The 21,218-nt window shown below is 41.0% G+C and overlaps 1 protein-coding gene across 12 annotated transcripts in view; it reads right to left on the bottom strand.

Moving 5' to 3' along the window:
• Window positions 1–972: 972 nt before the first annotated feature.
• Window positions 973–21,218, bottom strand: part of Atpaf1 (ATP synthase mitochondrial F1 complex assembly factor 1) — a 29,273-nt gene continuing 9,027 nt past the window's right edge. For 5 of the 12 annotated variants that reach the window (XM_042271628.2, XM_042271629.2, XM_076564800.1 and 2 more), the window contains 7 exons: window positions 20,358–20,408; window positions 19,686–19,748; window positions 15,385–15,435; window positions 14,155–14,202; window positions 11,951–12,046; window positions 9,431–9,538; window positions 973–4,148 (listed from right to left, as the gene is read on the bottom strand). In XM_042271628.2, the coding sequence (XP_042127562.2) occupies window positions 3,954–4,148; window positions 9,431–9,538; window positions 11,951–12,046; window positions 14,155–14,202; window positions 15,385–15,435; window positions 19,686–19,748; window positions 20,358–20,408 (612 nt within the window). In that variant the 3' untranslated portion in view covers window positions 973–3,953. Of the gene's footprint in view, window positions 5,465–5,643; window positions 8,441–9,430; window positions 10,795–11,950; window positions 12,047–14,154; window positions 14,203–15,384; window positions 15,436–19,685; window positions 19,749–20,357; window positions 20,409–21,218 lie in introns of all 12 variants that reach the window. The other 7 variants (XM_042271631.2, XM_006986603.4, XR_013049288.1 and 4 more) reach the window with 6 other exon arrangements.

Genomic DNA, 21,218 nt, shown 5'->3' with positions numbered 1-21,218 from the left:
TCTAATCCCAGCACTTAGGAGGTGGAGGCAGGCAGGCAGGAGGTCAGGGCTAGCTTTGGCCATATAATGAAGCCAGCTTGGGCTATAGGAGATCCTGTTTTAAACATCTGAGAGGGATTGGGGCTGGAGAGATGGTTCAGTTCTTACGGGCACTGGCCTCTCTTCTAAAGGACCTGGGTTTGATTCCAAGCACCCACATGGTGGCTCACACCACCTGGCACTCCAATTCCAGGGGATCCAACACCCTCTTCTGGCCTTCATAGGCATGAGACATGCATGAGGTGTGCAAACATACACACCGACAAAATACCCATAAATATAACTGTTTTGTGTTTTTGTTTTCTGAGACAGGGCTTTTCTTTGCGTATCTGCCCTGGATGTCCTGGAACTAACTCTGTAGACCAGGCTGGCCCTGTACTCAGAGAACCACCTATCTCTGCCTCCTGAGTGCTGGAATTAAAGGCGTGTGCCACCATTGCCCAGCATAATTAAAAAAATAAATAAATAAAAACAGACCCTCTGGGGAGGATGGGGCAGGCGGGAGAGATCGAGAATGAGTGTGAGTGAAAGAGAGAGAGAGATGAAAGATAGGAGTTCAAGCGTATCACGAGTTACTTTTGTGTTGGTGAACACATACCTGACAGACAGCTTAAGGAAGGAAGGATTTCCTTGGGTTTGTGCTTTCAACAGGTCTAGTCAGTCATCAGGGCTGGGAAGGCCTGGCAGAGTTCACAGGAGCGGGAGGGTGGGAGCTGAGGACTGCTCACCTTGAGTCCATGGACTAGGAAACAGAGTAATCTTGAACTAGAAGCTGGCATAACACTTAAGGCCTTGCTTCTTACCTTGGCCAGCTGGGTCCCACAACCTCCCCAAGTAGGGCCACCAGCCATGGACCAAGTGTTCAAACACAGGAGCCTGTGGGGTTCCACAACATGACAGGATCAAGTAGAGAAATGCATCAGTCAATAAGAGTTTATGACTAAGATCTGTATCATTTATTTGCTCAACAGTTGAGTTTCTTTTGTGGTTCAGGTCATGTCCTTGGCACTAAGAAGAAAGATAAATCCTGGCCCTCAAGGAGCTCACAGTCTAGTGGGGTAAACACACACACACACACACACAAAATAAATACAATGCGATGTATACAAAGGGATGAGGAAGATAAAGGGCAGAGGAATCTAAATACTATGTGAATGTCTGCAGGTGAGAAAAGACCCATCTAGTGGAGATTTTCATAAGGATAAGGCAATGGTTCACAAAGGCTCACTAATTACCCACATCAGAATCACCTAGAACACATACTAAAATGTAAGTTGTCAGTGCTTTCTGCATACTTTGACTCAGCACCTAGGAAATACATCTTAAAGTGCTTGTGATTCCACTGTACCTCAAATTGAGAACCCGTGAGACAGAATTTGTTGTTTTGGCTAAAATGAAGAGTGATCCGTGCGTCTGAAATGCCGACTTGACTTTTTTTCTGTCTGGTGCTGGGAACCAAATGCAGGAACTGATGCATGCTAGGAACATAGATCGACTACTAGCCCCTCTGTTGGGGCTTCAGTGAAGAAGTAGAGAAGAGAAGGGACCCCACATGTACTAAATTCTATTGTAGTCTGTATGTAAGCTAACTGAAGCCTCAAAATAATCCTATGAGGTAGATATCATTCCCATGTTCAGAAGAAAAGTAAGAATCAGAGTTTGTTAAGTAATTTATCATTAACAAACTAAGGAAAGTAATGCTGATATCTGAACCCAATTCAATGAGCTCCAAAGCCTATCTTAGAAACACCGCGTTGGAATCGGGGAACACATTTACAGACTAACTGCTATGGTTTTCGTTTATTATTTGCTAGATCTCTTTGGTAAAATAAATATTGACAACTGTCAGATGCTACTTCAGTCACTTCTGATATAACTACCCATGGATACATCACCCTTCTTTGGCAAGACAGGATTGAGGGCAAAGCTGGGCGGAACAATGAAATGAACGGCTAGTTCTTTATTTCCAGCATTTTTTCATCCTCTAGTAGAGGTGTCATGAAAGTGTTCTATGACTAAGAACTGGGTCTATCTGGAGAGAAAACAAACACAGCTGGATACCCACAAAAGCAGCCCCACCCAATGCTGTCTCCAGACATACATCATCCAGAAGCGTGGAAGGCATTTAAGGAAAACTGCAGGGTTGGTAGCACTCAAGTTCTCAAAATGCGGACTACTGGGACCACAGCAGGTCTAGAAGCTGCATCAGAGAACTCAACCTTTAGAGAAACTGAAAGCACAGAACGGCTTCTCCAGGTTAAACAAACATCTTGTTCCTCTGTCCAGAAACTAATGGGATGGCCAACCCTACTGTCTCAGTCACTGTTGTACTGCTGTGCAGAGACACCATGACCAAGGCAACTTTTATAAAAGAAAGCATTTAATTGGAGGTTTGCTTACAGTTTCAGAGGCTCAGTCCATTATCATCATGGCAGAGAGCATGGCAGCAGGCAGGAATGGTACTGGAGAAGTAGCTAAGAGTTACATCCTGACCCGCATATGGGGTGGGGGGTAGATTTTCTGGGCTTGGCATGGGCTTTTAAAACCTCAAAGTTCACTGCTAGTGACACACTTCCTCCAGCAGGGCTATACCTCCTAATCTTTCTAATCCTTTCAAATGGTTCTGTTCCCTGGTGACTAGGAATTCAAATATATGAACATATGGGGGCCATTCTTATTCAAACCACCACACCTACTTAAAAAGCTTTGAGAGAGGCCCACCCTAAAAAAAAAAAAAAAAAAAACTCCGTAGTGAAGAACATATACACATAAACTGAAAATACTACCTAAATTTCTGTTCACCGTATTTGGTGGCATCTAACATCAGACTGGGGTGGCACTTTAAGGTGGAGCACATTAGGTCAATGAGAGCTGTGGTGCAGGGACCGGCACTAATACTGGGGGACACCTGGGGCTTTGAGTTCATAAGGCTGGTATGGACCCACCATTCTTTTCCACCAATGAACACGGAGCTACAGAATGATACATCTGCTTCTCTAACTTGCTTACTTGTGGCATTTCAAGAAATCACTGAGCCCCAAGATGAGTTCTGACAAAATTAACCCCCAGCACTGATGCCACCAACAGTGTACAGCTTAGTTGCCACGATTTTGTGTAACAAAGACTGAAAACCAGGCTTTATTGCTACCTTCCCCACACTCAATCTGGGAACAACTGCTTCCACCCACATTTTCATATAATGCGGTTTTTTTTAGTCATGCAAATCTGGAATGAGCTCCTTACCAAAAGGTTCTATTTACACTGAACTGATTCATCAGCTTCTCACAGGCAGAGTTCAGGGAATAGGGCCATAAGCAACTGTTTAACAGTAATGTAGGCATTGTATCTGTGTCTTTAACTATGTCTGTAATTCGCTGAGTTACACTGAAGGCAACTCTGGAGAGGCATCTGAAAGTCTTTATTTTGAGGAGAAGAGCTGGTTGTATTGAGTCTGGCCAGGATTTTTGGGTGATGTTTTTAGCCAGCTCAGTGGTGCATGGAAAGAATACATAGAGCCGACATTTCTAAGATCCTCAAGCTTATTGCTACAGGTTTATGAAGACATACAACTGGGAGCTATGAAGTCAGAATGGCCAGAATGCAACTTCACTGCTACACTGAATAAAACCCAGCCAGTAGTCTTGCAGATCCCTGAATATTTCTTGTTTAAATGCCCAGAAACACATAAAAGGTACCCTTAGGCTGAGAGGTAATTATCAAAATATTTGTATATCTTCGTTCCTGAATATCAAGTATTAGGGCTCGTGCCCACAATCACTTCTTGGAATAAGCATATACGACGACTCTTTACAGACTGCTTGTTGCAGATGTTGAGCTCTGGAGGTCAAGGGTGTGGGTGGGCTTCAGGCTATCCAGGACTGAGCGGACTCTGTGAAGGGCCAATCCAGACATCTCTAAGTCTTATCCTGGTTCTGGGCACATTTCAATCCTGCTCCAAGTCCACTTTGCTCCAATTCAGCGATGACAGACATATATTTGAACTCATTTGGTCTGAAGTTAAAGGTCTCTACTAGCCCAAAGATCTCCTTTCGGTCAGTGGCGTAGAAGAGTTGAACCTGATTGGCGATGCACTGCGCCTCAGCAACATTCTGCAAGGCAATGAGAGTAGTGAGGCACCTTCCTGCACGGGACCACAGCTCTGTGCGGGAGCTGGTGGTGGAGGCACTGGTCCTGGAAAGCTGCTCTGACTCCCTCACTTCTCGCCTTGGTTACATGTTTCTTCTTCACGTAACCAAGGCTTCTTGTTTACCATTGCCATCACTTTCCCTCATAGTTGTCATTTTTTGGTCTGTATTCTCTCATATAAATTCCTCAAAGATACAGACAGCATGACTTATTTGTATGTTCCTATACATAGTGACATAATGTTTGCTGAGTAAGTTAGTTCATATGTTCACAGTTTCTCTTTTTATTTAGTTCTTAAACAACCATTACATCCATCTGAGGAAGAGGGGCAAGACTTACCCAGCTCTAGAATCAGTTTGCAAGTACTACGTTTTGACTAACTAGACTCTCTTTAATACAACCTGATATTGACAGTACTCCAGTCTGGAAAACAGTTGTGATGGTTATAAAATGTCCACATTTTCATGGCCCTCCCTCCTTTGGTAGAGTCCAACCTCCATGCCTAGTGTGAGGCTGTACTTAATGAGTTACTTCTAACAACTGGAACATAAAAGAACATGTCTTGAGAACATGTCACTTGTTCTGGGGAAAGCTGTCATATCAAGAAGACATTCAAGTAGTCCTATAGAAAAGCCAATGTGTTCAGGAAAAAAGTGGATCCTTAAGCCCAGTCAATCTTCAGATGACTGTATTCCTAGCAACGTCTTGGCAGCAACTTCATAAGGCTGAGCCAGGATCACCCAGCTAAGCTGCTCCCGAGTTCTTGTCCCATAGAAACTGTGGGACAATTTGCTATGCAACCACTTATAACCAATTCCAAGGTACAGAGTGCATTGTCAGGAGATGGGGAGCCTATTACATGACAGGTGGGCATATAGGGGAATGCTTGGGCAACATCCTCAGAACCTCATGGAAGAATAACTGAGGGCTGGTGATGGCTTATTAGGTAAAGGCCCTTGCCTCAGACCTGAGCTTGATTCCGGGAGCCCAAATAAAGATGGATGGAGGGAACTGACTCCACAGAGTTGTCTTCTGATCTTCATACACATGTGCTGTGGTTACAATCTCTCTCCATCATACATGTATATACACGTACAATAATAGTATATAAAATGAAAAATATAAAATATAAAAAAAATGAAAGAAAAAAACAATTAACTAAAATACTGTTTTCTAAATATTCTAGCTGGCCAGAAATATTTATCTATTATTACTATGTTTATACAGACAAAAGCACTCCCCTCAAATATGGAAAAAAAATCACTTAAAAAATGACTGCCTAGCCGGGCGGTGGTGGCGCACGCCTTTAATCCCAGCACTCGGGAGGCAGAGCCAGGCGGATCTCTGTGAGTTCGAGGCCAGCCTGGGCTACCAAGTGAGCTCCAGGAAAGGCGCAAAGCTACACAGAGAAACCCTGTCTCGAAAAACCAAAAAAAAAAAAAAAAAAAAAATGACTGCCTAAAGTATGCTATATAGACCTGGACTTAACTCAGTGGTAGGGTACTTGCTTTAACAAATGCAAGGTCTAAGTTCAATTCTTAGCATTGGAAGAAAAAAAAAGTATGCTATGTCTAGCTATAGAATGATGAAGATGAATTTATAAATACCATAGGCTGTGTTTCTTATCTCTGTATGCTGTACTTCTTTCTATAAAGCATTTATTTAAGCCTTTTATTTTTTAAATTGGGGCTGGTTCAGTGGTTTAGAGCATGTATTACTTTTGCAGAGGACTTGAGTTCAATTTCCAGCATCCATGCTGAGTGGCTCAAACCACCTTTAACTCCAGCTCTAGGGATATCTAATGCTTCTGGCCTTTGAGGGCATTTACACTCACATGCACATACTCACACTCAGACCTACATATATACACATAATTAAAAATAATAAAGTACATTTTTACTTATTAATTTATTATGTGTGTATGTTAGCAGGTATGCCATGGCTCACCCAATGAAGGTCAGAGAACAAGTTTCAAGAGTTAGTTCTTTCTTCTACCATGTGGGTCCTGGGGGACTAAACTCAGGTCATTAGGCTTGGTGATGGGTGCCTTTATCTGCTGAGCCAAGTATACTGGGATCTCATAGTTAATGTGGTTTATACAAGGCAATGAATATTGTCTGGTATGTTGTTAAATGTTACAAAGCTTAAAAAAGAAAGGCCCCCAAAACAAAAAACCCAACCCTCCAAAACCTTAATGATGCTAAAACTGCATCAGTTTGAGCCTACCAGCCTGAAGTGGTAAAACAGAATCAAGAAAAACTTTCCTCTGACCTCTAGGATTCACTGAAACATAGCCAGACACCGTCCGTGTTTTGCTAGAGACCAAAAACAAAACAAAGAAAATACACAGCACAGTCTGTATGTCCTATTTCTTTCTATTTCTTTGCCATCAATAATGATATCCTCTCCAAATCTCAATCTGAAACATCTGCACTTTGTTATTTTTTAACCTTCCTAGTTCACTCCAAACTCTAACAGTCTGTAGCTCAAGTCCACAATTCTTGGTGTGTTTGCCTTCTCACTTCCCTCTTTATCCAGCTGTATTCTCTGGCCAGTAAATGTAAGCATCCCTCTGCATTCATCCTAAGCTTCTTGGCCTCTCAATTATATCATTACACCACATGACTGGACTAGTTAAATCTGACATCCTCTCCGTGTCAGTACCTACACAAATTCTCTTTTCCACTTTCCTAGACTATGGTTTGCAAACACTTTCTATAAAGAGTAAACATTTTATTTAAGCCTGGGGGCCATAGAGTCTCAAGCTACTCAACTCTGTTACAGAACTAAAGTAGACTTAAATAATATGTAAGTAAAACTTCCTTTGACTTTTTGGCTATTTTGAGACAGGGTTTCTTTATGTAGTCCTTGACTTGATATTTAGATCCACCTCCCTCTGCCTCCCAAGTGCTGGGATTAAAGGTGTGCGCCACCATGGTTGGCATACTGTCTCTTTTTGACTCAAATGTCTAACTATGCTTTCATGTTTACTCTAAGCTCAAAGCCTTTCTTTTCATAAAACAGCAACAACAAATCTGGCAAGAACTTCCACGAGCTGCGAGTAACTATTCATTTAACGATACTATACCTATGTCCTCATATCTTGACTTCTCTCAGTTAATATACTCCTGGCAAAGATCAAACCCTCATTTCCAGATTTGTCTACCCAGAATGTTACTCTTTTCCTTCTCCTATATGGCTAATATTTTCCCTACCACACTTTTCCATCTATTTATTCACTATTTAAAGTAAAAGACATCCTTGTTCCCACTTCTTTCCTCCATCTCACACTCTACTCTTTCTTTCCTAACCTCTCTTCCCACTGTTCTTAAATTTAATTATGGTTATTTATAATCATACCATTCCTCTGAAGCTGTTCTTAAAAGTCCCCAAATATTTTCATGTCTATAAAGTTTAGTAAATTTTCAGTCTATTTCATTTGCCCTATAAGTAAGTTAAAGTGGCCAAATAAACACTCCCTGTTGCTTAGAACATTTTACCTTTGCTTCCAGGCCTTCTACTATCTTAATCTCCCTGTATCACAACTGGTTTTCTGAATTTTCTTTGTGATGTTTCTTCATCTCTCTAGGACTTAGTTCTTATATTTTTTCTCTTCTGCATCCTCATTTATTTTCGTGGTATTTCATTCAATTCACAGCTTTAAATACAATCCACATACCACAGCTGGGCACTTTTCTGAACACCAGACTCATGTATCTGTCTACATTACATGGATAACTAATAGGTACCTCAGATTTAACAGTCTAAAAGTGTGGTCTTCTCAAAACTATTTTTCTGCAGCTTTATCTCAATTAATGGTAAATACAGATTTATAATAAAGAGGATTCTGGATCCAGTTGAGTGTGATACAGAAACAGTTTAGGAGGAAGGAAAAACAGGAGAAATAAAGCTAGGTAGTTTAGGAATAACAGTCAGGGAAGCACAGGCCCCACTCTGCTCCCGACCTGGAGTCTACTGTTATTTTGAGACAGGAGCTTGCTGAAATCACTTATTGCTCTTTACGTATCTGGTAAAGACAAAGAGGAAATATAAATGGGTGTGGTAATGGAGGAAGAGGCTTTGAAGTGCCCAGTCTTCTGAGGGCATCCTAAACAATCTCTGTCAGACAAACGAAATGGAAACAAGCAAGCATTAGATAGACATAAAACTGTCTCTGTTACCTGAATGCACAGGGAAACACAGTGGGCATCATTAGTTATGGGCATGTGGTTGATGTTCTAGCCTAGTAACACAACTGGGAATGGAAAAAGAGAAAAGGAAATCCAATGGTGAATGTTACACACCCATGAATAGTGTAGAGGAAGATAAAGACACAACTATTACTCTAGATTTTGAGCTCATCTTACACTTCAGAAGTCACCTATGTGTCCACAATCTTACTTGAAATCTCCAGGGCCACATGTGTCTTGGTTTTGGTATTACTGGATTTTAAAAAGGTATAGGTGAAGATAATATATAACTGTGTATTATGACCCATAATCAAACACATTCATGCTTCCTCAATAAAATGCACAATATTCTGTATTAAATGAGAATAATGACTATAAATGACCTCATATCAGTTTAAATGAAAATTTAACTCCAAAAGTGTTTAAGGCAGGTGAAATTTTGTGATCAAATGAGAATGCAAAACTATTTTCAGCATCAGGCATGGTCGTGCACAGGTGGATCTTTGTGAGTTTGGGGCCAGCCTGGTCTACTTACTGACCAGGCAGCTACTTACAGGCCAGCTAGGGCTACATATGAGTCCCTGTCTCAAATAAAATAAAATAACCTATCTTTGGGGCCAGTGAGACGGCTCAGTGGGTTAAGGTGCTTGCTCGCTGCAAGTTTGATGACCTGAGTTTGACCCCTGGAACCTAGATGGCAGGAGAATGGGCTTCCAGAAATTGTCCTTTGACTTTCATACATGCATCTTGGCATGTGCCCCATACCCACAATGCGCATGCACACTTACACACACACACACACACACACACACACACACACACACACACACACAAAGTAAAATGAAACAAGCCAGCACTGACAAATGAAACCATCTATTTATCTGTGAATAACTGCACTTCAACTTAGATGCATGTAAGCAAGACAAAATTATTTTCAACCATAAGAAGCAAAATACACAAAGTTATCTTTCCCTAATCTAGACCCGAGGCATTGGCGAGAGTTAATACCTGCAGGAATACTAGGTCAACCCAAAGAGGCAAACATAGATTCTTACCATAAATGTGGAATCCATTTCTGCTGTCATCAGCACTATGCCCTTTTCTTCCTTAAGTTCAGGATAGTGATATAAAATCAGCTGGCTGGCTGCGGCATCCCCTCGGGTCTGCACAGAGGAACACTTATCAAAGCTCAATAAGGTACCACCACAGCAAACTGCAGTTTCAAAGCAACAGAGTCTGGAGGAAAGTCTAACTCTTAATAGCCCTTGGGTGGCTAGTGAGTTAGAGGACTGGTGTGGAGGGGCAAGACCAGGCCTGCAAAGGCAGGGGGGACTGACAGTTTTCATGGTGTTATTTGTGTCTCCAATTGGAAAAGATCTGGCTTTTTTCCCAGAGAATGTTTACGAAGGCAGTGAATCCTTCACTGTGGTCATACACTTAAAAACAAAGCGGTACAGGCAGCTACCAAGTCAAGCTCTAAAGAAAGCGACGCGCCTGTGTGATTGCCAATTCTATGGACCACAGCAGTCCTCTACTCCCTGCGGGGGCGGCGGCAGCTCTGAAGACGGAGCTCTCTTAAGCTCTAGCAAGCACTGCAAAGTCTGTGCACGAGCCAGATTTCTACTGTGTGGCTTTAAACTATTATCTGTTGAGGCAGGAAGGAGAGAAAAGGGAATTGTGTAACTTCATGAAGAATGATCAGTGAGGTCACTAGACTTCCAGTCTAGTCTAGGAAGAGAAGCTGAATTTAAATGCCTTTCCGTAGTATGAAAGAAAATAGCTACATTCAAAACAGATCCCCGGCTTCATCTCTAAAGCTTCAGCAAGCACCCTTTAATTATAGTACATAACTATTGCTAAGGCACTCTCAACAGTTCATCCTCTCTGCTCCCTCAATGCACTTCTAATATACTGGTCATTCTGGCCACAATATATTAGGATACTACATAACATACTACTATACATATACTGTAGTATACTACACAATATATTAATATAGCAATTATTTTGGTCTTTATGTTTCTGAAAGGTTTTCTGAGAGTTTAAGTTATGAAATACATACATGATAACATCACAAACAGACATACACTTCTCAACCCATGTTAAGAAAGAAAGCAACAGAGACTATGGTAGTTTAAATGAAAAATGTCTCCCCAAGGCTCAGGTATTTGAACACTTGCTCCCCAGTTGGTGGCGCTATTTTGGGAAAGATATGGAACCTTTAGGAGGTGGAGCCTTGCTAGAGGAAGTACATCTTGGGGGCAGAGGGAGGCCGTGAGATTTATAGCTTCACCCATTCCCAGTTCACTCTGTGCTTTATGTTTGTGGTTGAAGAATGATCTCTCAGGTCCTGGCTCTGGCCAGAAGTCTCCCTCTGGAACTGGAAGCCCAAATCAACTCTCTCTTCCATAAGTTGCCTCTGGAATGGTGTTTTATCACAGCAACAGAAAGCAAACAAGGAGAAAGATACAACTTGAGGATCCCTCTGTATCCCTTTCCAATCCCATTTTAGAGTTAACATCTGCTCTGTATTTGGCTCTTTCTCTTATACTTAGGTATGAGCTCTATCGCATACTTTCTCATATACTTCTCTATGAACTCCTTCCTTCTTTCTTTCCTCTTCTCATAGATCTATAGGACCAAGCAGAATCCTTAAGACAATGGTAAATATTTAAGTTTATAGACTTTGGAGCCAGACAACCTGGACTCAACATAGTTTATTATTTAGTAATACAAACTTCCCCAAGCTCACTCCCTTCTCTATAAATAGAAATAATAACAGTAACCACTTCATTTGAGAATATTAAATGACAGGTATAAAATACCCATTGTATAATATCTATCAAATGTTAATACAGCATATACTCAACAAATTATCAAACAGCAATGTAAAAACTTGCTCCATATTCTATTTTGTGCCATCTGCCTCAATGTTAAAGTCAAAACAATACATGATTTTTATTTATTTATTTATTTTTACCAGATGTGAGCTCCAAATATAGAATGCCAATCCTAGTTATTGTGAACTAAAAATACTAACTTCTTTTTTAAGGAGCTTCAAATATATTTTGAGCTATATTTTTTACTCTAATAAATAATTTGGGAATAAAACAAAGAAAGAAAAGAAAGCAAATAGACTAAAATTTATAAAAAAAACAAAACAAAAAAAAAACTATTCATCTAACAGCGTGGAAGAGGCTATCTTGGTTAATAAACACAGGTAAGACATGGAGCCTTCAATGGGCTTACAGCTTGGGTTAAGAAGATAACATTTTGACTTATCCATGTCTATTAAGTAGGCACATGCAATCTCTGCCATAGAGGTCTAGGGAGACAACAAAAGAAAGGCAGTGAAGCTAGAGAAAAGTATTCCGATTTCAAATGTCTGCTAAGTGAGGTCTAGAAAAGTAGCCTCAATTGTCAACATATGACAGTTCATCAGTGCCCCAGCAAGTACTGCTGGAGTGAGCAGACACTCTGTACCCCAGCCTCCAGGAAGGCTTCTAACCAAAGGACAGGTTTGTTTGTCTGGTTGGTTTTCCTACCCTGTGTTTTGCAGGGCATATGGTACCTACCTGAATATTTATAAGTGCAGTGAAGTGGAGTTCAGTACCTGTCCATTGTCCTACAAAGAACTCATAACCATCTCTTCTTGGTAGTGCACAAAGAAACTGTGGGAAACAGAAAAACAAGCAGATAAATGAATAAATGAAGTCATTTTTCATTGTCTAATCACTTGTACCACTCTATTTCTTCAATGTCTGGCTTTTTAATTTTCCCTCCCTCCCTCCCTCCCTCCCTCCCTCCCTCCCTCCCTCCCTCCCTCCCTCCCTCCCTCCCTTTCCTTCTTTTCTCTGCCTCCTCCCTTTTTTGTAAAAGATAATTTTTCATGGATCCCAGGCTGGCCTCAAACTCAGATACAGCCAAGCATGACCTGACTCCTGATTCTCCTGCCTCTATCTCTCAAAAAGTACTTGGATTAAGTACATGCCACCACACCCAGTCAATGGGATGCTGGTGATTGAACCTGGGGTTTTGTGCATGCTGGGAGAGGTAACCTACCAACTGACTTATATCCCTATCCCATAATGCTTGACTTTAAAAACTTTTTTTAAATTATGAAATTAATTATGTGATAGCATAACAAACAGCACATTTCTCAACCCACATTTCTCAACCCATCTAAGAAGGAAAGCATCAGAGATGAAATTTGAGGAGAGGTGACATTTAGCAATATTGCCACCAATATATGTTTCCAGTTTACTTAGGTATTCCTTATTTTCTGCAAGCAATGCTTGAGAAAAACCCTAGCAACCACTGCTGACAAGTTGGCTGTCACATCTGTCAAGGTGCACAGTGGAGCACGGGCCAGTTGAAGAAAGAAGGCACTCCAAGATGAAATTTTAAGGCCGATGTGGCAGCAGCAAGGTTCAGCCTCTTCTGATGGACTGAACCCTGAACAGCAGTACAAAGGCATGTTTATTGAAAGTTACACAAAGGTATACCTTATACCAAGGTCCTTAATCTAATTTATATGTCTTACTAAAGGAGAGCATCACATGCCCTCATGACTAGTCCTTTATTATATATCGTTTGCAATACACAATAATACAAGAGCCTCAGGTATGCCTGAGGCGTCTTGTAGCCAAGTCATGGGATGGCTGCAATGCCCCTTCAGTAAAACAGTTCTGGGCTGGAGCGATGGCTCAGAGGTTAAGAGCACTGACTGCTCTTCCAGAGGTCCTGAGTTCAATTCCCACCACCCACATGGAATAAGGAATACCTAAGTAACCACCTATAATAAGATCTGTTGCCATCTTCTGGCCTGCAGGGACACATGCAGGCAGAACACTGTATACATAATAAATAAATAAATCTTTAAAAAAACAAAACAAACAAACAAAAACCAGTTCTACAAATCATGGGAAACAATCACTGTTTTCCACAAGGATTCTTCAAGGTCAAAGTACTTCTCAAAAATGGTTGTTTATTCTAATATCTACCCAGCTACAGTGATTCTGCTAAACTCCTACAACACACAATCAGCTATCCATTTCCTTTTCCTGGAGCCTTCTGGGAGTTCACCACTTCAGTAACAAAATAATAATCTATTTTTGGCACATATTATCAGAATAGTATGAATAAAATGGTAAAGAAAATTCTAATACAGGAACCTAAAGGAAGCTGCAAAGATTAAGGTCTTAGGTACCTTCTAGTATCATTCATTCATTCATTCATTCATTCATTCATTCATTCATTCATTCATTCATTCATTTAGGAAGGGTCTTTCTTTCTTTCTTTTTTTTTTCCCCGAGACAGGGTTTCTCTGTGTAGCTTTGGAGCCTGTCCTGGAACTAGCTCTGTAGACCAGGCTGGCCTCAAACTCACAGAGATACGCCTGCTTCTGCCTCCCAAGTGCTGGGATTAAAGGCATGTGCCACGACTGCCCGGCTAGGCAGGGTCTCTCTGGCCTGGAACTTGCTAGGTAGACTTAGGATGAACAGAATTAAAGGCGTGCATCACTGCACTAGGCTCTTAGGTGCCTTTTCATATGTACATTCACTGATAGATTCAGACCCATATCAGAAAGGTCTAACGTGTTAGAGAGCTAAAACGCCATTTATAAGGAAGAAAATATCATTTATCAGTACAATTAACATGTGAGCACCTTTGTTAATAGAGCATTATATTATGAGAAGGACTGGTTTGAAATCAACTATTTGGTAGCATTTATAAGCAATTCTTATAATTACCACATAAATGATTACCACAGACTTACAGTTGGGCAGGACTGAGCCCGGTTCCAGATCAAATCAAACTTCTCTTTCTGCAAATTAGAAAAGAATAAAATTAGCTCACAAATAGGAAGACATGAAAAGTCACAATCAACTGAATTTTCCAAAACTGAATTCTAGAATTATATTATGGCTGAAACAGGCTTTTAAGTTCCATCATTTACAAATCAATCTTATGAGAAAAAGACAGGAAAAACCAGATGCATGCTTTGCTGCTCATTGCTACAAATTATGTACGAAGATGAAGTGTTCTGAGGCTTCAAGTCTCCAAGGAGCCAGCTGACTCCAAGGGAGCCTTGAGAAAGCCTGTTCAAACAGTGAATTGGTATGAATGGTCTAAAACACAATGACAAGTACAGACTGTGGAGTTCATGAAGGTAAGAGTATCTATATGTAAGAGGTTAAAAAACAAAGGACAGGGATTTCTTCATAACCAAAAGGCCTGGCTTTTCCTTCTGTATGCATTTTTCCTCCTTAATCTTATACTTATGTATTGAGAATATAACTGTTCTTCAGTGTACTTTAAGGTAAGATATAATCTTTTTCTTTTTTTCACTTGCTATATAGACAAGGCTGGTCTTGAACTCAGAGACCTGCCTGCTTCTGCTTCTCTCTCTCAAGCACTGGGATCAAAGGTGTGCGCCACCATGCCTGGTCTAGAGTAAGATATAATCTTAACTAGAGAAGACAGTTGTATCCTGTCTTAGTCATAGACCTTAATGGTAAGGCAATGGCCAGTGATCACTTCTAAGACAATTTCAAGAAGGTAATACCAAGAAAATGCCACTTGCTAAGGGGAAAAGCTGGAGAAAGGCCAGGAAGGGGCTCCAGGTCAGCTCTGGCATCTACCATTTACAGACAAGAAGGGAAGAAAGCTATGCTGGAGGCAGTATCTTGAATCCCAGTAGTTTGGCTGGAAAATGAAAGGCAATAAAATGCATCTGGAAATCACTCAGAAACATGAACTTACACTAGCCTCCCTGGTTAGAGCCTTGGAAACATTTCTAAACCAGAAAGAGGGAAAGCAAAAGTGATAAATAAACCATATGGAGCTTCCAATCTCTGGTGCTTAGGGCATAATAAAAACCCCGAGAGCTGTAAAGTCTAAGTTCTCAAGATGTCATAAACACAGGAAAAGTAAAGGCGACTGCCGGAGAGGGTTGGAGCGCTGACCTTCATGCTGCAGCACTTCCACCGCCCCCCACGTTACTCACAGGAATAACTGCGTAGACCGTGTCTTTCGCTGAAAAATACTGCTGCCAAATCTGCAATAAATAAAGTATCTGTGACATATGGGTAATCTTTTCAAGTCTGCCAAGAAATAGTGATAGCTTTCATTCTCAGAGTATTATTCTATCTGATAACAGGGAGGAAAACTCCACTGCAACGTTTTTATGCATATGATAATAAAAAATTTAATAACACATGCTTTTCTGAATGATTAAACTCTAATTCTCTAAAACTGTCTTCCTAAGATTCATTTTTTAAAATGTGTATGTCTGTGTATATAGCACTCTTTAGATGCTCTTGGAGACCAGAAGGGGTGCTGAATCCCATGGAGCTGGAGTTCAAGGCAGTTGTGAGCCATCTGATGTGGGTGCTGGAAACTGAACACAGATACTCTGAAAGAGCAGAAAGTGCTTCTCACTTATGGGTCACCTGTCCAAACCCCAAACTGTACCCCTTAATAATAAACTCTGGGGGCTGGAGAGATGGGTCAGTGGCTGACAGCATCTACTGCTCTTGAAGAGAACCTGAGTTTGGTTCTTAGCATCCATCAGGCAGCTCATGACTACCTGAAAGTCCAGTGCCAGGAGACCAGTGGGATCCCATACCTCTGGTCTCTGCAGGCTCCTGCACTCACGTGCACAAATTCCCATACAAACAGACAACTGCAGATAATAAAAGGGGATGGAGAGATGGCTCAGTAGTTAAGAGCACTGGCTGCTCTTGCAGAGAACTCAGGTTCAATTTCTACTGTCCATATGGCAGCTAACAACCATCTGTAACTTCAGTTCCAGGGGATCTGACACTCTTTTGGCCTCCACAGGTACTGGATGCAGATGGTGCACAGACATACATGCAGGTAAAACACCTACACATAAAAAAATAGTAATAACATTAAAAAAAAAACTCCATCAAAGAAATTGCCTCTATGACTTCTGAAATAATTGTTCTCAGGATCTTTCTTGTTGGTGATAGGTTTTTCACAGGCTCTTTATCCCTTCCCTAAACCCATACCACCTCAGCCAACTGTAGGCCTTCTCAGAGAGCAATGATACGAGCCACTCAGAGTTTAGGGTCTGCAGTCAGTGGCCTGGGATGCAAATCCTAGCCCTGATAATTTACTAACTATTCCACCTTGGGCAAATCACTGAAACATCTTAAATAACATCAATAAAACAGCAGTGACGCCAGCCTCACAGGACTGTTAGGAAGACTAACTGAGCTAATAGAACTCTGAGACTGGCAGAACAGACACTAAAAATCACGTTAGCTTTTTATTGCTATATTCTAGGCAGCTCTTAAAATTATGCTTCCAGAAAGTGCTACATATCAGGAGCAGATAGGGCCTGCTGGTCTAGGTAGGGCCTACTAGAGTACAGAGCAGTCAGAGGTCCTCTCTGAGGGTGCAGTTGACTTTCATGATGCAAGTACCCCAAAGTAGTGAACAGGTTTACATAGTATAAAATTAGAAAACAGGGAAAAGGAAAAAGTCCTGTTTTATAAACCTAAAAGAATTATTTTGGTGTCTCCCTAATCTTTCTTAGGAATATGTTTTTACAATATATTACACAGATATAGTACATGTGCAATATAATCCCTTAGCACATCACATGCATGTCCTGTGTTTGCACTTTTTACCCCTATTATTTTTATTACTCCCCATGGCTTTTCACGTTATTGGTCCTTACCGGAAAGCTTTCTTCTTCCCATCTCTGACTTCCTTCCCCACCTTCTTCCTAACATTTCATCCCCCTGTAGTTTCCCTTCATCATTTCAGTCAGAAGTTTTCCTATGAAATGTCTTTGCACTTATCTCTCTAAAGATTGTGCTGGCTAGTTTTATGTCAACTTGACAGAAGGAAGAGTCATTTGGGGACAGGGAACCTTAGTTGAGAAAATGCTTCCACCAGACTGGCCTGTGGACAAGTCTATGGTGCATTTCCTAATTAAAAGTTATTTTATTTTATGTATATGACCCGTTGTGCCTGCATATACATGTATGTGTACTGTGTTTGTGCCTGGCTCCTAACGAAGTCAGAAGAGAGTGTTGGATCCCCTAGAGCTGGAATTATAGATGCTTGTGAGCCACCATGGGGATCAAACCTGGGCCCTCTACAAGAGCAATAAGTGCTCTGAACTGCTGGGCTAACCCTCCAGCATTTTCTTAATTAATGATTGATGTGGAAGGATCCAGCCTATTGTGGACTGTGCCATCCCACAGCAGGTGGTCCTGAGACATAAGAAAACAGGCTGAGCAAGCCTATGAGCAGCACTTTTCCATGGCCAATACATTACCTCCTGCCTCTAAGTTACTGCCATTTTGAGTCCCCTCCCTGACCTCCCTGAATGACAGACTACAGACTGTAAGCTGAAATAAACACTTCCCTCCCCAAGTTGCTTTCAGTCACAGTGTCTTTCTGTAGTAATAGAAAATTAACACAAATATGCTAGTCTATAATATGGTCATTAGTGTATGACTGCATCTCCTCTACTGGTTTGCAAGCCCTCTGTAGGCAGAATATCTGCCTGTGCTGTCACCAATGCCCTGCAATCCAACAGTGTCAGGTGACTGTGATGCTGGGGTATAGCGTGGTGGCAGAGCACTTGCTTACCATGCATGAGGTCTTGGTTCAAGTCCCAGTACTGCTGGGGGATGGGCGGGAGTTGCAAAGGGAGGGAATTTGGCTTATACTAGGGCATCTTAGAAAGTTTTCCACTTACGACTTTCTTTTTGCCTGAGAAATTTGAATATGGGAATATGCAATATAAAATAGGTGTACAAATCAAACATTTACTCACAATAAATCATAAAGAAATATTTTTTCACATACATGTAATTGCATACTATTGAGAGGGATGTGCTTATTTTTAATCAAAGAACTGAATCTTGGCTGGAATTTGATATTGTAAGATGTAAAGAATCCTCAATATTTTATAAGTGATTGATTTTTTTAAATTTATAATTGCCAATGTTAAGAACATTGCTTTGCATAAATATTTATTTTTTAACCTCATATCTTTAAATTGGGAATAACAGAATCTACTTCCTAGGGTAGACATTAAAATTTAATGAAAAAATAACAGTGAAGCAAAAAGTATAATGCCTGCCTGTCTTTATTATCCCTTTCATTACTACATTGTTAATTAGCACATACACCTAATATAACTCAGGGAAGTATAAAGAATGCTCAAATAGTTTCATACAGGCTAGAGAGAAAAGAATTATAGGTATAAAAAAACAACAAACACCAGGCAGTGGTGGCGCACTCCTTTAATTCCAGCACTCAGGAGGCAGAGGCAGGTGGATCTCTGAGTTTGAAGCCAGCCTGGGCTACAGAGTGAGTTCTAGGACAGTCAGGGCTACACAGAGAAACGGTGCCTCAAGGAAAAAAAAAAAAAACCCAAAAACAAACAAACAACCTAGCAATGCAAATTAAGGTACACAGAATGAATGCAAATTAAGGCACATAGAATGATCAAACAGGCAGGAGAGATCACGAATGCTTTCAAGGGAGATGCTCAGGACGCTTCTATAGAAGGTCCTTGGGTCACAGTGCTAAGGAAGTGAATATAGGGTTAGGGGAGGAGTTGTCACTGGATATCTGCAAACAAGTTCCCAACATAGTATTTTTTCATTTATTTTAAAACATAGCTATAGCACTTACTCTGTGTCAGGATTGCCTCACAAATGTTAATTCATTTAATTCTCAAATAGCTCAAGAAGTAGGTGTACAGTTGTTATCACTTCACAGCGGGGAAACTGAGGCCCTGAAAAATTAACTTGTCTGGTCAAATGTGGCAGAATGGCAGAGCTAGGACTTAAAAAAAAAATGGCAGCTTGTTTTGAAAGTCTCTGTTCTAACCAGCACACCATCTTCTCTGCAAGGCAAATAGAACCTTAAGCACACTCAGCTAAGGTCACGTCAAGTGGGGGAGCAGGGAAAGCAGCCATGCCTACCACTCCCTGCCAGCACCACACCAGGGAGCCTGTTTGGAAAGGTAGGGCAGGGATGCAGGTGTGGAGTTCTGAGGAATTCAAATAGTACATGGGCAACGGGGATAAAAAAGAGGGGAAACCGAAGTTGATGAGCCATATCAAAGCAAGACAAAGAAAGACACATTTCTCGTGTCACTGTTATTTATGTGACTCATCACTTTTGTCCCTTGTGACTACTTTTCATTTGGGATAGAAAAAGGTGTCAGAAAAATGTATGACCTTTTCTGGTCTCAGACTTGGTTCACAGAGCAAATACTTTCAGGGAGCGTACCTACCCATTTTCATTCATTACCTGTTTTATTTCCTCTGCAGTTTTGTCTTTCACCATCTCAACGTTAAAGATTGAACTGAGAGTCTTGAAAGAAGAAATAGCAATTAACATTTACAATTAACAACAACCCCAGCTGAATTCTGTCTAAAGCCTTGTAGAATAGAATGTCAGCCCAGTGAAGCAGACCTTAGTAGGTACAGAATAAGCATTCAACACTCACACGCTAGAGAACGTGAGTCTCCGCTCCCACACAGACCTATTCCTGGAGAGTAGCTATTAGGTCATCAAGCACCCCCCAAATGCTTCCGTCTCACCAATGAGTCCTGCAGCCCTTTGCAGCTGGTAAAAAAGGAGAAACCCTGGCTGCTGTCCTACCAGGGAGCTCCTTATCTGCACAATAAAGTACAGACTACATATGGTGCTTTGATTTTGAAAGTTACTTTCTACAGAAAGGAGTGCACTCCATTTTCTTCAAATTTCTTGTAGCATCCTTGGACCGATACTGAAGCTGGGGGTCATGTCAAGGACACAAAAATCTAGAGAAATATTTCTCATCTCTACTGTTGGAAAAAAAAATCACCTTATACAAAAAAGATCACTGAGCACAATAAATATGTTTAAATTTGCAGCCTCTTATTATAGATGTCCCATATGACTTCAGACTTGGATTTCTATATTTAATTAGAAACCTACCTTGTCCTTAGTGAATCCTTTGCTCACAGGCTGTTTCCCTGAGGCATCTGTCTGAAATACATGATGAGACAGGCTATTAAACTATACTTTCCTCATAAAAAAAAAAAAAGAAAGAAAGAAAAGAAAAAAGAAAACCAAATCACGGAAGTTGGCAATCTCACTAAGTAATTCTATACCTGAGAATTCACTTCTATCCGCTCTTTACAACACTGTACATGCTATTCTAAAAGTTATTGTTTATGGACAATTTTCCTTCTGCTAAGATGCTGAGATGCAGAGATGAGAAAGAGTTTGTTAGTAATCACTGAATCCCCTAACAGGAAGTTCATTCTACACCTGCCACTATGAAGGAGTGTGAAGGAACATGAAGGATTCCTTCCCAATTTGTTCTTTTTGGACTTTCTGTGCTTGGCACTCTGACCTATTCTAGACCAGCCACAGATCAGGTGAGACATGGAGAGATGTAATTTCTAGAACTGATTATTCCTGATAGCACATCTAGTGGTAGGGGTCAGCACACTAGAGTCCTGTTGAGTTCTCAGTTTCTCTATTAATTAGACTTCTTGTGATGGTTAATATTCCTGTTACGCTGACTGGATTGAAAGGTGCCTGGGGGATGTGTAAAGTGTACCTCTGGGTAAGTCTGTGATGGCACTTCCAGGGATGAGTAGGTCATGAGGGCTCTGACCTAATGAATGGATTGATCTTTTGCTGGATTCATACTATTTTGATGTTGGGAAGTGATGAAAGGTAGGATGTGGGGCTTATCTGGAGGAAGATGTCACTAGGGTCATGTCCTTAGGGGCTCTCTCTTATCCTGGTCTCTTCATATAGTCCCCCATCTCTGCTTCCTGAGCCCAC

The sequence above is a fragment of the Peromyscus maniculatus genome, chromosome 2 (assembly GCF_049852395.1).
Source record: "Peromyscus maniculatus bairdii isolate BWxNUB_F1_BW_parent chromosome 2, HU_Pman_BW_mat_3.1, whole genome shotgun sequence".
NCBI classification, from domain to species: Eukaryota; Metazoa; Chordata; class Mammalia; order Rodentia; family Cricetidae; genus Peromyscus; species Peromyscus maniculatus.
Note: the sequence above shows the minus strand (reverse complement) of the source record. Positions and strands in the feature narration are given on the sequence as shown.